This window comes from Benincasa hispida, chromosome 6 (assembly GCF_009727055.1).
Source record: "Benincasa hispida cultivar B227 chromosome 6, ASM972705v1, whole genome shotgun sequence".
NCBI lineage: Eukaryota > Viridiplantae > Streptophyta > Magnoliopsida > Cucurbitales > Cucurbitaceae > Benincasa > Benincasa hispida.
The window spans coordinates 7,535,769-7,552,377 of record NC_052354.1 but is presented as its reverse complement, the minus strand read 5'-3'; the positions used below and the strand labels follow the sequence as shown (position 1 = coordinate 7,552,377).

General features: G+C 29.6%; 1 protein-coding gene across 2 annotated transcripts; it reads left to right on the top strand.

Annotated features, from left to right (window-relative positions):
- The first annotated feature begins 10,624 nt into the window (after positions 1 to 10,624).
- Positions 10,625 to 15,734, top strand: LOC120080440 (putative methylesterase 11, chloroplastic). Of its 2 annotated transcripts, XR_005482514.1 has the most exons (7): positions 10,625 to 11,208; positions 11,846 to 12,082; positions 12,394 to 12,537; positions 13,076 to 13,207; positions 14,239 to 14,542; positions 15,278 to 15,365; positions 15,516 to 15,734. XR_005482514.1 is itself a non-coding variant. In XM_039035095.1 (6 exons), the coding sequence occupies exons 1-5, from the start codon at positions 10,861 to 10,863 to the stop codon at positions 14,518 to 14,520; spliced, it is 1,143 nt and encodes a 380-aa protein (XP_038891023.1). In that variant the 5' UTR covers positions 10,625 to 10,860; the 3' UTR covers positions 14,521 to 14,542; positions 15,278 to 15,734. The 2 variants fall into 2 exon arrangements, 1 of the variants encoding a protein (XP_038891023.1); XM_039035095.1 differs by having other exon boundaries at positions 15,278 to 15,734.
- Positions 15,735 to 16,609: the final 875 nt, after the last annotated feature.

Here is a 16,609-nt window from a genome sequence, read left to right as displayed (position 1 = left end):
GAGCTCATTTAAACCTATAGTTCATAATAAAATGCATGAATCTCTACTCTTTTTATTAGAACACTATTAGAGGGGGGGTTTCCAATGGAGAAAAAAATTCTTATTTCTTTATTGTCTTGATTTCTTTTAAATATATAAACTGAAAAAAAATATTTAGTGGGAATATTATTACAAATCAAAGAAAATCAACAATAACCACATATGATATTTAAAAACAATAATTTCTCTTTTAAAAAAATTAAAATGTGGTTATGTTTTAACAATATGGATTATGGATTATGTCACAAATTACTTTCTTAAATTTTGAAATTCAAAANATATATGAGATAATTGTCCAAAAGACCCATTTTAAAGGTTTAAAATGGAAAATGACCCATCTTTTGAAAAAATAATGTCAAATATCCTTTTGTTGATGTCATGATCACGTGAAGTTACGGTATTGCCGTTTTTTTTTTCTTTTTCTTCTTCTCCGGTGTGAGAAATCTTTTTTTGCACATCGTCTTCTTCTCCGAATTCTTCTTTGTACGTCTTATTCTTCTTCTCTAACACGACGAGTCCACATGAACAGCTCCGACGCAACCAACTCTGGTGAGCAAGAGAGGAGAGAGAGTGATTTTATGAGTGAGGAAACGAAGAGAGAGCAAGACGAGCGAGAACGAGAGACATAGTGATTTGTGAGTAAAAGAAAAAAAGAAAAGAGGGCGAGATGAGCGGCATAGTGATTTGTGAGTGAAAAAAGAAGAGAGAGCAAGACGAGCGAGAGTGAGATTGTTTTTCCACATGCCCTTGAGTATATTTTGATAATTTCACCCGAATTCGACATTAGCAAATGATCATTCAACATTTTTTTCAAAAACCAGGTCGTTTCATGTTTTTTACCTAATTTTTTAGTCATCCATCTGACAGACCCTATATGGTGATGCTTTTTCTCAAGGAGAAAAAAGATCCAGAAGTGTGTTACCAAAAAGGGGAAAAACAAGATTGTTAATTACCAACACAATATGGAAAATTTATCATAAAATATTGCATAAATTCAAGAGAAAAAACCAATGATCAAAATTCAAAATTTAAAAATATTTCTTCCTTTGGAAGCCTTCCACTGCTAACCCACTTCCAAAAATCCCTAAGATATCACCATGATTACAGTTTGATGCATCAAAAGATCTAATTATTAGGAAATAAAAAACTTGTGGCCTATGAAGGTTGTGGGTGGCCTTCTCCAACTTTTCAGCTTTCATGTGTAACAGTTGATCCCATTGGAAGGTTTTGGACCACAAAGAGGAAAAAAAAAAATGGTGCAAGTTGAAGGAAGCTTGTTGATTATAATGAGAAGAACAAAAATGTTAGCCTAGCTTCTTGTAATAAAAGTAATTCTTTTTCATTTTGATATTTTAAATCTCGTTGGGTAACTATTTCGTTTTTTATTTTAAAAATTAAATTTATAGACACTACTTTCACCTTCAAATTTCTTCATTTATTATCTACTTTTTACCAATGGTTTAGAAAACCAAACCAATTTTTGAAAACTAAAAAAATAACTTTTAAAAACTTTTTTTAAAAATTTGGCTAAGACTTCAACAATTGTATTCAAGAAAGATGGAGATTATTGTAAAAAAATGGGAAGAAAATAAATTTACTTTTCAAAAAAAAAAACAAAATGGTTACCAAACGAGACCTTAGCTTTTGAGTTTTGAAGATTCAATGATTCAAGATGATATATATCTCTTGAGTTCAACAACATTTGAAAGTGAGAATTCAGACTTCTAAATTTAAAGTTAAAGTTGAATTATGCTCAAGTTGATTGGTAACTAATTCCAAATGATATGTGGATTTTTTTTTTTTCAATTATTGTTTTTTATCCAACTTCATAAGCAATGATAATAATATTAATTTACCCCGTAAAATGCCTCTATTTATCATTCTTATTTTAGAAATTATTTTTAAATATTTTGGAAATTAGTTAGAGGAATCTTTGTAATGGTGGTCTTTTTCAAGCTCTTCCTGGTCAATATTACTTATGATTTTAAAGGAAAATTTGACCCTCAAGTCATCTCATTTATCAAAATTACTTATGATTATAAATAAGAGAAAAGATAAAACTTCAATTTGCAACTATGCATGTGATGATTATAATCTTAGTGTATATATTTTTACTTTAGTTTCAGTTTCAACAATGTGCATAAAAAAGTTTGATTATCATATATTTTTATGTTTTGATTAAAATTTACAATATGTCACTATTGTCGTCATCATCCTTTATTCTTTTAGAATTAAACATCATTATGATACGAAGTGCAATTAGAGTCAACATGAAAATTACTTGTGAATATGATAAATGAACTAAATACAACACGAGTGGGAGATCAAGTCATTAGCTTTGAGGATGGTGATTGATGTGTCTTATCTATTGATTAACTACACTCAATTGACGAAAAATAAATTTTACGATACGACATCTTGTTTGAATGACATTGGAAGCTTGCAAATCATACTAATTCCAATTCAAATAAGAATATCGAAACTTATAGAAATGACCTTCAACTACCTTTGATTTATTTGTGGGACTTTACTGTAGCAATAAGTAACTTATCATGTTGGAATTTTATTAAAATCGTAATATGAAAAGATTGACGAAAAGAATACTTTCGAAAGGAGCGTGTAAAATAAGGAAAAATTGAAAGGGAAAAAAAAGTGAGTTGATAAAGAGTAAAGTTAATAGGGTTGGACATTAATTTTGTGATGATCAAAGGTTTGTGAGTTAGAATAGGCTTTACAATTCAAAGCCCAAGCATGGGTAGATCCTAAATGGGGATCACTTGGATCATGTGCACAAAATTGCATACCATTATTACACCTTCACATGATTTTTTTTTTTCTACATATTTTTCTTTTTTTATCTTTGGGTGGCTCAAGTGTGAAACATATGCTATGCTATGATGCTATTAGACACTTTTTTCTTTGCATATTTGCATATGAAAAGCCCTTTTATGGATTTGAGCAAGAAGTGGTCCAAAAAGCCTTTGCCATGCATTGGGTCAAGGGAGACATCCAAAATTTCAAGATGAAAAGAAAAATTAATCAATAAAGTTTTATAGGTTAAGATAATTGGTTAAGAGATTAGACCCATTTTAATTTTATGGGTATGCCTTTAAGTTGTATTTGACCATGAGTGATTGTGTCTAAAATTAATTCCTTTCTTAACTAAATTTATGGATTAGGTTTCAACTTTTTTATCTCGAAACTTCTTTGATAGCAATTTTGCATGCATTATAGAAAAACAAGATTTTTTCTTAAAAAAAAAATAAAAAAAAATTGTTGATATAGCTTACATCGACGCTCTACAATTGATGACATTTTTCATTTGGAAAAGGTTGTTAGGAGAGGCAATGTTGATGCCATCTCAAAAGGATGTTGGCGAAAGTCATCTATCCCTGATGCAAAGTCAAAGAAGTCAATGAGGGAAAATTGTCAACGTCATGTAAAAGATGTCAGCAGAATCGAGTTATGCCGATGCAATATTGTGACATTGACATAGCTTTTCCTTTATGCAGTATGGTTGTGCATCAAGATCAAATAACTACCTTTTGTCAACGCTATGTATATCGTTGACATTTGTATTTTATTTTTAGATCTAAATCTTTTCAACCATGTACACAACCAAATCTACTTTTTTCATAAAATTTATTTGTTCCTCCCTCTTTTGACCATGAATATTAAGAAATTAGAATTACCCTAATCCTTAACTTCAAATGAATTTCAAATACATCCAACCACGATATTTCTATATCTGTAAATGTACATTTAATCTATCTACTTACTCATAAGTTCACTAAAAAAAAATGACCTTAACATCTTGATCAATTGATTATTCTATCTACAAATTATTGTCTAATGAGATCGGAGATAAAAATAACATAAAATACTATGAACATAATTTTTTTTTCTTTAAAAGAATAATGGGCAAAATCAATATAAAGTTAAACCTAAGAGACTTAAATTTATAATTGGACCACATTTATGTAAAATGGGAGGAAAAAAGTCAATACTTTTATTAATATAATAAATAGAGAAAAAAGAAAAAGAAAAAAGAAAAACAGTTGGGGGGATGTATGTGAGAGGTCAAAGGGCAATAAAAAGGAAGGCAGACAGATTTGAAGCCATCACTTTCCACCTTCTTCCCATGGATGATGCCTTTGTTTTTCAGAAGAAATAGGACAGTGTGTGTGTTACTGAGATCTGAACATTTCTATCTACGTCAACATTTTAAACCCTGTCCTTTAAACCTTCAATTAATTATTACTTTCATTCAATATCTATCATTTTTTTAGTTAACCAATGAGAGTTCGAACTAGGAGTGTCAAATAACCGACAATCTGGACTACGTACCCAACCCAAAATGTAAAAGTTGGGTTGAGTTAGTTTTATTCTTTGGTTGAATGAGTTAAATTTTTTATATTTTTGTTGGGTTGGCTATAAATGGGTTGATCCAACCTAACTATATATATATATATATTTCTCTTTGTTTAAAGTTTGATTATTTTGTATTAATTAATTTGTGGATTTTTTTAAATTATTATGATATTTGTTTTTATTTAAAGTTTACAATAAATATCATAGATATTTGGTATTTAGCATTTGAATTTTATGAGATTTTAATTATTAGTCATGTGTTGTATATAAATTTACATATTTTAAATTAAAAAGAAAAAGTAAGCCGAATTTTAAGGATTTGGTTGGAGACTTTATTTGGGTCTTTGGGTTATCAATTCAACCAATTCGAATTTTCAGGTTGGTCCAAAAAAACACTCTTAATTTAACTCAACCCAACTCATATACATCCTCAAGTCAAACTATCGATCTTTAGAATGATAATTGATGTCTTGCTCACTAAACTATGTTTGAATTGATTAATATTTACTCCTTTTATTTCTTGATTTAAAGAAATTACAAATATGTTCCATGGATGGTTATCAAATCTGTTTCAATCCTCACACATTTTATTATTATTGTTATTATAATAATTATCATTATTATGAGAAAATCACACCTTTTAAATTGAACTTTGTTGCTTAAGATTTGTATATATTTTTTGTTATCATTCTTCCTTAATTTGGAAAGAAACATAGTTTCCTTTTTCTTCACTTACTTTGCACTAAAAGATGAAGTGATGACTATTAAACAACTTAGAATTAAAAGAATATATAAGAAATGTTGAATTGATTCCTTAATTTAACTTTTAACTTTTTGGACAAATCACTTGGTCACCAAGATATGTCTTTCTTTTAACCAATTATTTAATTCATAATAATTTTGATAAATTAGTAAATTGCATTTTGATGTTTAAGATTTATTTTTGTTATTTGAACTTAGTTTCTATTTGGTCTTTGAAATTTCAAAAGTTACATGTTTTGTTTTGATGCTTTAATTTGATTTTAATTGGTTCTTGAAATTTGAAATTAGTTTCTAGGTGATTTTTAAGTAGAGTTGACTATTCGCTAGTATAATAGAATGTGTTATTATATGATAGCTAAAATGTGTGTTAGCTAAACTTTACCTATGCGTATCTTTCTAAAAGTTGGATTTTTATATACTTTTTGACCAATTAGAAACCAATTTCAAATTTTATGGACCAATTATTAATTGAATTTGAATATTGGAAAACAAACATAACACTTTTGAGACCTATTAAATTTGAAACTCAAAACCGAAAGTGTTAGTGTTAAAAGTTAATAGTCCAAATAAAAACCAACTCCAAATCTTAATAATCAAAAGTATATTTTACCATAATAATTAACTCATATATTTCAAAGTTTGTGATCTTTCATTTCGACCCTCCTTCCATCCCACTAAATTGTCAATGCATTTACAAATTTTTGACAATTGTAGGTAGAAAGTTATTCAATTCATTAATATGTGTCCTTAGATACTTTCCATTGGATTAATAACAAGTCAAGAGACCAAAAAAAGTACAAAGAAAAAAATAACCTAATGATAGAGATAGAATACAAGCTTAAAACTTTAAATCAAATATTAATCATCATTTAAATGATAGATCATACTAATTACACAAATTACATATGAGAATTGAGAAATAACGCCTATAGATTACTCATAAAAATAGACCAAAGTTATTAATGTTGTATTAAATATCATAAGCGAATAAATTTAAAATATTTATTAAAATATTTTAAAAAATCACGTTTAATGCCTAAACTTTCATAAAAGTAACAATTTAGTTCCTGAACTTTTAGTTTCATAACAATAATTCCTAAATTTTACTATTTAATAATTTAATCCTTGTATTTTAATGTAATGATTTAATCTCTATTATATAAATTAGTATGAAAATCTAATGAGATTTCTAGTATAAATAAATCGATAAACTAATTATATATTTGATAATTTTATAAAATACAAAGTGTACATCATAAAATAATAAAAATTGACATCAGATTTTGATGAATTTTTTTACGATATAGACTAATTGTTATAAATTTGAAAGTACAAGGATTAAATTATTATATATCAAAATTCAAGGACTAAATTAATACAAACTTAAAAGTACATAGACTAAATCGTTACAAATTAAAGCTCATTAATTAAATTGTAACTTATTTGAAAATTTAGAGACAAAAAATGTTTTTTTACTCTTAATTTTAACCATCATGAAATTGGTCTGATTACATTGATGAAACCTTAAATTTTAATTTGCAGTTGAAATAAATGGTCACCTAAAATAGGTGTGCAATTAAAGCAGCGGATCCCAAAAAAGCTGAAAGTCTTCCCCATCCGACCATTTTAGGTTGAGAAGTATCGTTTATTATTTATTATTTTATTTTATTTTATTTTTAAATTTTCATTTTTTTAAAAAAAAAAATCAAAATTGTTTTTGAAATCACGGTCGAAAAATTAAAAAAAAAAAAAGATGTGCACCAATATTTCTTAAAAATTTATAAGGACGTCTCATGGATTTGACAAAATAAATTTAAAAAATTAGATTCATTGTCCTTACTTATTACTTTTGCAAAAATAGCAAAAAGTAAGCTTAACATACGTGATATACTTGATGCACTTTTGATATACGCTTGATACGCTTGATACATTGCTGATACACACTTGAACTATTGATAGACATTTGATTCATTTGATATACTATTGATACACTGTTGAAAATGACTAGTTATTGAAGTGTTTTAAAAGAATTTATAAAAATGATTTTTTGAAAGACACTTTTTCTCTAGTTATTTCAAACACGTCCAGATTTTCAAAATAAGTATACTAAATTAGGTGTTAGTGAGTTTCGGGTTGAATTTCCTCAGCCTATTGTACATTTATACTTAAAAATGAAAGAACAACATCATTTAAAAAAGAAAAACTACAAAAGGGATAAAAAAAATGTAGTAAATACAAAAATTAAAGTGAATAATAATTCATATTGTTGTAAACAAAAAATACAAAAAGTATATGAATCAATATAAAAAAATACACAACTTATATACTTTAAATATGGTATATTAATTGACTGATATACAAAAAAATATGGGTTTGTTAAAAGGGCAAAATTGGAATACGTAATAAACAAAAATTTAAATTTGAGAACTTTGCCATATGTACAATTTTTCATATGTTAAAGACACGTCCCTAATTATATATTTTGGATTTGTCACCCATTGCAAATTTTCAATTCATAAATATAGTAAAAAAGAACTCGGTTCAACAATAATTAATCCGGCCTTTTTTTCTAAAGGTCAAAATTCAATCCATTATTTAACCGTTGTTATATTAAAAAAAATTATATAGATACAAATTTTTTTATAAATTCCAAGAAAAAAAAAAATCTAAAAATTGTTATTTTATCTCTTATATACAAATATTTAATACATTGACAAAGTTAAAATTCGCTTGTTTTTCTCCTTCTTTTGACCCTTGATTTCATTCACATTAATGAAAACAAAATATGGGAACAATACTAAAAAGTGGGTTTTTTTAATAATAAAAATGTGGGTATTACTCCTATTATTCTTTTTGAGAAACATAATCTATCAAGCAATTAAAATAGATTAGATACCATATCGGCCTCTACTAAATGACAAAATCAAATTAGGAAGTTATCCCAACAGCGAGATTGATATCCAACCACCGCTTATGAGTCAATCCATCTGCCACCACATTTTGTTGGATGAAAATTTAACTTTCAAAACAAAAAGGGAACCAACTTTTTTTGTTAGAGAATCTCACATTAGAAAATTTGGTGTTGGAAGTTTACTTTATGTAGTCCAACCTTGTGTTTTGGGTTTGGGCCCTAAGGGTATCCATATTTTGGAGGGAGTGAGGAGATAGGCCAATGTGGGTTCGGTGGACGTCCCACACGCACGCTGTCGCCATCCGTCTGGTCGGTAACAGTGCATTGTCGACCAGTTTTCATTTGACTGTTTTATCCTGGAGACGACATGGTGTTTTGCAGGTTTTGCTCTTTGCTTGACTGTTGTGCCTTGACGGTTTACTGTTTTGAGGGTCCTGCCATATTCAATACATTTTGGCAGCATCGGATGTGACAAAATTGAATCTGACATTGCTGCTCATGAATAGGATCTCCTCGACTAATAATTTTACTTTAAGATGGCACTTAGACATGTAACAATAATACAAACGATCTAAGAATATCACGATCACTTTTCTTGTAATGATAGTCAAAAGCCAAAGAAATAGTAATATTATAGAATGATAACAAAAATTAGAAACATTCTGATTTTGCCCATTTCTATTTTTATCTTTCGTTGAATATCAAATAGTCAAGTTTGATATTTGAAAACGAAAGAATACTACAAAACAAATTATACTCGTTCAAAATTTTCGCTTATTTATTTAAAAGAATGTTTTTAATTAATGTCCTTAATTGAATTTTCAATAAGATGACGTGGAAAAGTTGTTTGAAAAAGCATGTTATAAAGAATATGAAAAAGTATCTAGTATATATTTATTTTCATTATTTATTTGAGATGAACAATTAAATATTGATAGATTTAATATGAATATTATATATTAAACAAATATCATGACTATTTCTCCTAATTTCCCATAAACTCAAGGCCATTTCATATTCTCTATATACGATGTATATTACAAATTCATATTTATTTTGCTCTAATCTATGTTTTATTTCATTCTATTTTAATTTTCCATTTAACCATATTTTGAACTAAATTAATGTCAACATTTAACAATTGCTTCCATTTAATAATTTCATATTAAAAAAATTTGTGTATACATATACTAAATCTTTCGTGTTTAATCAAACTTAGACCTAATTTAGTGGTAATTGACATGTATTATTTTTTAAAAAATATTCATACCTTCATTTGTTGTACTAAAATAAAATTCAAATTTTAAGGATAAAAACGATATTTTAACCAAAAAAAATTATTATTTTAGAAAATGATAAATTACATTTTTCATCCTTCGTGTTTGAGATTTCTATCAAATTAGTCCATAAATTTAAAAAATGAACAATTAAATTCTCAAAATTTAGAAAATGCTCAATTCAGTTGCTTAGGCCACGTTTGTAACAATTTTATTTATTTATTTTTTTTTTTAAATTAAGCTTACGGACACTACTTCTACCTCTGATTTTGCCTATTACCAATGGTTTAAAAAACAAAGCCAAATTTTGAAAACTAAAAAATAACTTTTAAAAATTTATTTTTATTTTTAAAACTTGGGTACGAATTCAACTATTGTACTTAGTAAAGATGTAAATCATGATAAAAAATGAAAATGAAATAGGTTTAATTTTCAAAAAAATAATAAAAAACGAAATTGTTTCCAAACGAGGTCTTAATTAACTAAATCGTTAATATTTAACGGATAAAAATAATAGTTATTTTTTTTTTGTATAAAAAACTCTCTCTCCTCTTTTGCATGCCACCCCGCTCCCCTTCCCTCAATATAAAATATTACATTTTCAAAAATATGGATAGTGAATAGATATTGTCATTATATCGTAGAAAAATTTATAAAATATAAAAAATAAATAACAAAATGTCACTACTGTAAATATAATATAAATAATAGATACGTTAACTTATTTAAAAAATTATAAAATGTTTATTAAATATAATATATTTTTTGAATTAATAATTTAGAAACATCCATGGAAATCGTTTTTTTATCCATATTTCCGTCTAATTTTTTATTTTGTAAAAATGAAATTTTAATATTTTCATTGATATTGACAACCTCTCTCTTATCTCTCTTTTGTGTCTTCTTTTCATTTTTCTTTTTCGAATTTGAATTTCCGTCACTCAAAAAAATAATAATAATAAACAAACAAAAATGACAAAAAATAAAAACATTAGGAAAGTTAATTTCCACCACTCAAAAAAAAAAAACATAAAAACATAAAAACAAAAAAACAAGGAAACTTGGAGAAAAAGTTTCCCATTTTTTTAACACGCAGGACTACAAGTGTAATTTATCCATATATATATTAACTTTATTTTATTTTTAAAAATTGGGAAAAGGAACTTTATTTTATTTTGAGGAAAAAGACACAAACTTGAATCTCAGTCATCGGTGGTAGGCTGATATGGTGCTTTAAATGCTTCATTATTAGAGAAAAAAGTATAAATTTCTCTCCTTTCCTCCAAAACCGAAATTCCCACCCACTAAAAATCCAACTCCTTCATTCATTCATTCCTTTCTCTCTCGCCTCTCTACTGTACTATTCTTCTTCTTCATTCTACATTTTCCCTCTCTCTTTCACTGTTTTTCATCATCATTTCATCAAAAAGACATTGCCCTTAAACTTCATTTTCTTCAATCTCTTGACCCCATTTCATTTTCCCACTTTATGCTCCCAAAATGGGTAATTTCTGTGCTTGTCTCGCACCCAAATCGATAAAGAAAAAACCCACAAAGCGCCTTCTCAACCCACCTTTGCCCACCAATTCCAGCAAAAGATGGACCCGAGTTCGTTCTTCAAGGAAAGAAAAACCCGATGCTGCTCTGACTCAAGACCAAGTTCTTGCCGCCGCCATTCTATTTCAACAGCACCAACAGCGCAACGGCCGGGACCCTTTTGATCGGACCACTTCGCTTCGGTACCCAAAATCTGGGTCGAAGAATAGCAACGCTTTGCCGCGGAGTTCAAGTTCCCGTGCTCGGTCTCTTACCGATCCCCTGCTTCAACCCCATCAGCTTGTTAGCCAGGTCTTGGTTATACCCTTTTTATCTTTATGACTGCAGGTCGCTGTGTCTTTTTGAAACTGTGGTCTTTGTTTTGGTGCTTTTTTTTTTTCTCTTGATTTTTAGTTCATGAATTGATGGAGCCTCTGCATTTCAAAATGGGTTCTATGGGTTTTGAGTTGAGGATAGGAAATTTGCGGATTGGGTAGTGGTGTTTGAGAAATAACAGTGATTCATTGAGTGCTGAAACTGCTGACCAATTGCTGGTGTTTTAATTTTGATCACTTGACTACTTTACTTTTTCCAATTTAAGATGACAGTGAAAGTTTTTCCCTCAATCACATGCTGTAAATGTAGTTGAAGACTCTTTATATTACACCATCTGTGTAGTCTTGAGTTTGATTGACTTTTCTATCTTTTTGTTAGATGATATAATACTAAATTTATCTTCACCTATTTGCTTAAGTTTTTTGGATAATTTTTTATTTAAAATGGTATAAAGTAGGTGTCTAAGAGATCATGCATTCTAAGCCTTGCAATGGTATTTTCTTTCTAGTTAATATTAATTTTCACTTATTGGATCTTCTTATATATTATATAGAACAGTGGTCAAGTGGTGATTTAACACTTTTAATATCTTCATGTGAAAATTGGTTGGCAGAATGTTAAACTCGAGGATGTAGAAACAAATCATTTTGTTCTTGTCCATGGTGGTGGCTTTGGTGCATGGTGTTGGTACAAAACCATAGCACTTCTAGAAGAAGGCGGTTACAAAGCTACTGCAATAGACTTAACTGGTTCAGGAGTTCATTCGTTTGATCCAAATCGCATCACGAGTCTTTTGCAATACGTGCAGCCACTTATTGATTTCCTTGAAAAGCTTGCTGAGGGAGAAAAGGTCTTTGAACTTATTGATTGGTTTCTTTTTCAATTATATTTAATGTTTCTAATGCTTGTAGATAATGAACTGAGAGGTAAAAATTCCAACTTATACCATGTGCTTAGCGTCTAGTTCTATGAAAAGATTGATTATGTAACAAAGTTGAATGCCTGTGAATGAGTAATTATGGATTCATTTACATCCTTTTTCCTTCTTATCCAACTTTGAGCTAAACATGCCATTCTCAACATCAATGTCCATTCCGAAATTTTTTTATAATTGTTCTCTCCTTCCTCACATTTTGGAACATCCTTTCTCTATTCATGAAGGTTATCTTGGTGGGACATGATTTCGGCGGTGCTTGCATAGCTTATGCAATGGAGTTATTTCCTTTTAGGATTGCAAAAGCCATATTTATTGCTGCAGCGATGTTGACTAATGGACAGAACACTTTAGACATGTTCTCCCAGCAGGTATGCTTGCTAATCTGTTGTTTAATTTGTGATTCAGAAATACAGATTAGAAGTTTCTCATTTTGGAAGGCATTGCACATGTATTTGAATTTTTTTTCATGGAATGCACAGAACTTGTTTTGGCTATTTTCTTCTCTGCTGTAAACTGTAAAGAATATTAATGAAATTGAGCTCAATTTAGATCAGTTTATGTGGATCACCATTCTTCTTTCAATATGCATAACAAATTGGGACTGTTATTTCCCCTCTGAATTTTTTTCTTTTACACTTTCTGGGAGCAAGTTGCTGGTTTACTCATGGACTTTATCTTTCTTCCCAATTGTCTCCACTTTCCCCTCCTCTTTGTTGGTTGCAGACTTTGGGAATTCAAATGATTGATCAACACATACTACTTAAGAGCATATATATTCTTGGGTCTAGATACCGAGACATTTATCCTTTCTAGGAGCATATTCTAAAATTTCTTGAAAGAATATTGTGTTTTTCCCTTAACCTTGTGGTCAAGGTATGTGAATGGTGTCTCGTTTGCGTACTGCAGGCTGGTGCAGATGATCTAATGCAGCAGGCTCAGACATTTTCGTACACAAACGGGAACAACCATCCTCCAACTGCTATCAACTTAGAAAAATCACTGTTGCGGGACTTATTTTTCAATCAAAGTCTTGCCAAGGTAATGCTATTTTTCTCAGCAATTTATTTTTCATCACATTTTTTAAAATTGTGGTTTGTGGAATTCTATTCTAATTCTTTCCCTGAAAATTTTTAATATTTAAGAAGTATGGTTTTGGCTAAACTAATAAGAAGATTATGGGATTTCAAGGAAATTCGTTTGTTGCAATGCAATGTAAATGTGTGTCTGATGGGATAGTGAAGTCTAATCGCCCAAATTAAAGTTCATATTTGATCAATTATATATGTGATTATGATATTGGTGTCTTTATATTATTATTTTTTTTTTTCTGCAAAGATATGATGATTGTTAATGACATGCGCAAAGCTTTGCTTGGCATTTGAGAAAGATTCAGAGAATCAGATTTTTTAAAGTTGATGAAAATGATGATATTGGTCTTTTCTTTGTTTTAAATAAATGGTTTTGATATCAATAATTTTATACTTTATCTTTACTGTTTTAGTTATATTAAAGGGGGAAAAAAAGAATCTTCATCTTAATACTTGGTCCTCAATATGTCAATAGCCAAGCATAAACTGAAATCTACCCCAAGTGTTTCACACTCTCACTAGTAGGCAACCACATTAATGAAACAGACCTTTCTTTTCTCTGGAAATTATTGGAGTTAATTTCTGGACTATTTGGAAATATTACGGATTCAAACTATTTGGAGACAATCAGACTGTTTCAGATGCTGATGACATGGACTATGGGAAGAATAAAAAATTCCGTGGTCTTATGTCAGAAAAATGAAACATGGTTGCAGTGCTTTGAGATTGTGAAAACAAGGATTGAGCCTATGCTTCTAATATGCCTTTGGGATGATTCATCTTAAAGAAAACTGAACAGTATTGTTCTGAAGTTCTACATTTACTTCCTGTCTGGCTATGTTTCAGTAACTGGACAATCATCTGCACAGTTTTTTAATAACTGTTGCTGTTGATAGCAGAGATAGTACCTAATTTGTTGCTCGTGTTCTTTTGCATCTTTTGTTTCTTACTTGCTCATTGCTATTTGTATTTATGGTCCAGGACGTTGCTCTGGCATCTGTATCAATGAGACCGATTCCATTTGCACCTATTTTGGAAAAGCTGTGCCTCTCCGATTTGAAATATGGATCAGTCAGACGTTTTTACATCGAAACTACAGAAGACAATGCCATTCCCATCACATTACAAGACAGTATGATAAACAAAAGCCCCCCAGAACAGGTCTTTCGGCTAAAAGGGGCAGATCATTCCCCTTTCTTCTCAAAGCCTCAAGCTCTAAACAAGCTATTGATAGAGATCTCAAAGATTAAAACACCATCATAGCATCATTTGAGTCAGAAGCAAGGTTAGTTATTTTACCTTTGGAGATCGGTTTCATATGCCGTCTATACGACTCAGAAATGGAAAATTTTCATAAGTGACCTAAAAAAGTTTTCATCTTTCACAACTAGCACCCTTTTGGAGAGCTCATTGAAATAGTTTTTCTTAGTCTTTTCCGGTCGAGTTCGATCCCGAGATTCGAATAAAAATTTAACTTATTTTGAAGATTGGAAATTAAGAAGATTCAATTGGAACAAGGAAACAAAAGATTTTGAAATTCATATAAGAGTAAGATTTGAGAATTTGAAGAAGATTTGACAAGATCATGTGAGATTTGGTATAAGATTTGGGAAAGACAATTTCGGTGTCCATCTGGATTCTACCAGCCCAAAAAAAGGATAGTTTTGACGTTCAATAAAAAGAAGTTAAATTTGTATTTGAATCTCGACGTCGATCTTGGTCGGAAAGGACTGAGAAAAACTATTCCAATGAGTTCTCCAAAAGGATGCTAGTTGTGAAAGATGAAGGTTATTTCTGACAACTTCCCCCAAAAATCTACAAAAATGTAAAAATGTCAGCCAAATTGTAAGGTCAACAAATCAATAATAATGCATTGTTGGCTGGCTCATTAAGCATCAAGAAAAATAAAAGTTCTGGTACTTTATTGAAAAAATAAAACATCCTGTTTCCCTTTGCATCTCTGTACTATTTCTCTGTTTGGGGGATTTATGGGATTGTTGTTCTTTCCCCTTTTGTCTAGGAATTTTTGCAACAACCAATAATTTTTTTGAGGATAAACATTTGATAGATATTCTCATTCAAGTCACACCCACCATTGAAAGCTTGAGGTAACTTCTTTGATGTGTTCTTTCTCTAGTATGATTATGAATACTTGCATTAATTTGAAAGCTTTGTTTGGAAGAACAAGTAGGTATTGGAGGTTGAAGAACATTGACATTTGAATAGAAATATTCACCAGACTTTGAATACTTTTGTAGGAAATAATAGTGCTGTTTAGTCTGCTTTGAGGAAAAAGCCTTGGAAATGAGTTCACTTTCTTCTCACTCAACTTGTTTCCTCTGTATTAAGAAAGTGTTTGTATATTGCTTGCACAGATGTTAAAGGTTTACTGATATCATCTTATAGCCACTTGAACTCGTCTGATCCTTTCATTTAGTTATTCAATGGGACTGTTTCGTAATGCTTATTGATTATAATTCTTGGACAGGAAGTGGTTTCAATTTGAATTATCAATCCACCAACTGAATGTGAAACTGGCTTCATAATAAAGCAATAAAGCAATAGTTAATTGGTAAATTTGGTCTCTATAATTTGAATAAAATTAGAATGTAGTCTTTGTGGCTTATAATTAGAATTTAGTCTCTATGGTTCGGTAAAACTTCATAAACAATCTTTATAATAAGGATTATATATGAGAATTTTATCAAACCATATAGACTATGTATGATGTTTTATCAAATCATGAGAACTAAATTCTAATTTTATTTTATTGAATCACACTTCACAATGGCTTATTGTTTTGGTTTTATGTACTTGTTTCGTTTAGAGTCTATGGGCTCGTTGTGAGTTCTATCTATCTTTTTCTTCTAAATTAAATAATATGTAGAGTTGGAGAATTCGTGTAATCTTCTAAGGGATGATATATATCTAAATCAATTGAGTTATGTTCAAGTTGACTTGTATATGTTAATTATCAAGTTAAGTGATGATGCTAGAAGTTGATGTGGCAGCTTCATATCTTGTTCAAATATGGGTTTAGAGAAGTTGACATCTCCACATTGACTATTAATTGCAAACAAACCATTTAATTTAAGTTTAAATCATAATTTACGACCTCTCATGTTTTGTTCAGCATATTTGAACTTTAAAAAGTGTCTAAGGTGCGAAAGTCAGTTTAGCTCAATTGTAATTGGTATGATCTTCTTCTTTAGAGGTTGAAGGTTCGATCCCGACCCACAATTGTACTCGAAGAAGAAAAGTGTCTAAGGTTCTTTATACGTTCAATGTTGTCCTATTAAGTTCCTATACTATACTTTTAATTTTGTGTCTAATAAGTTAGATATATTCATCC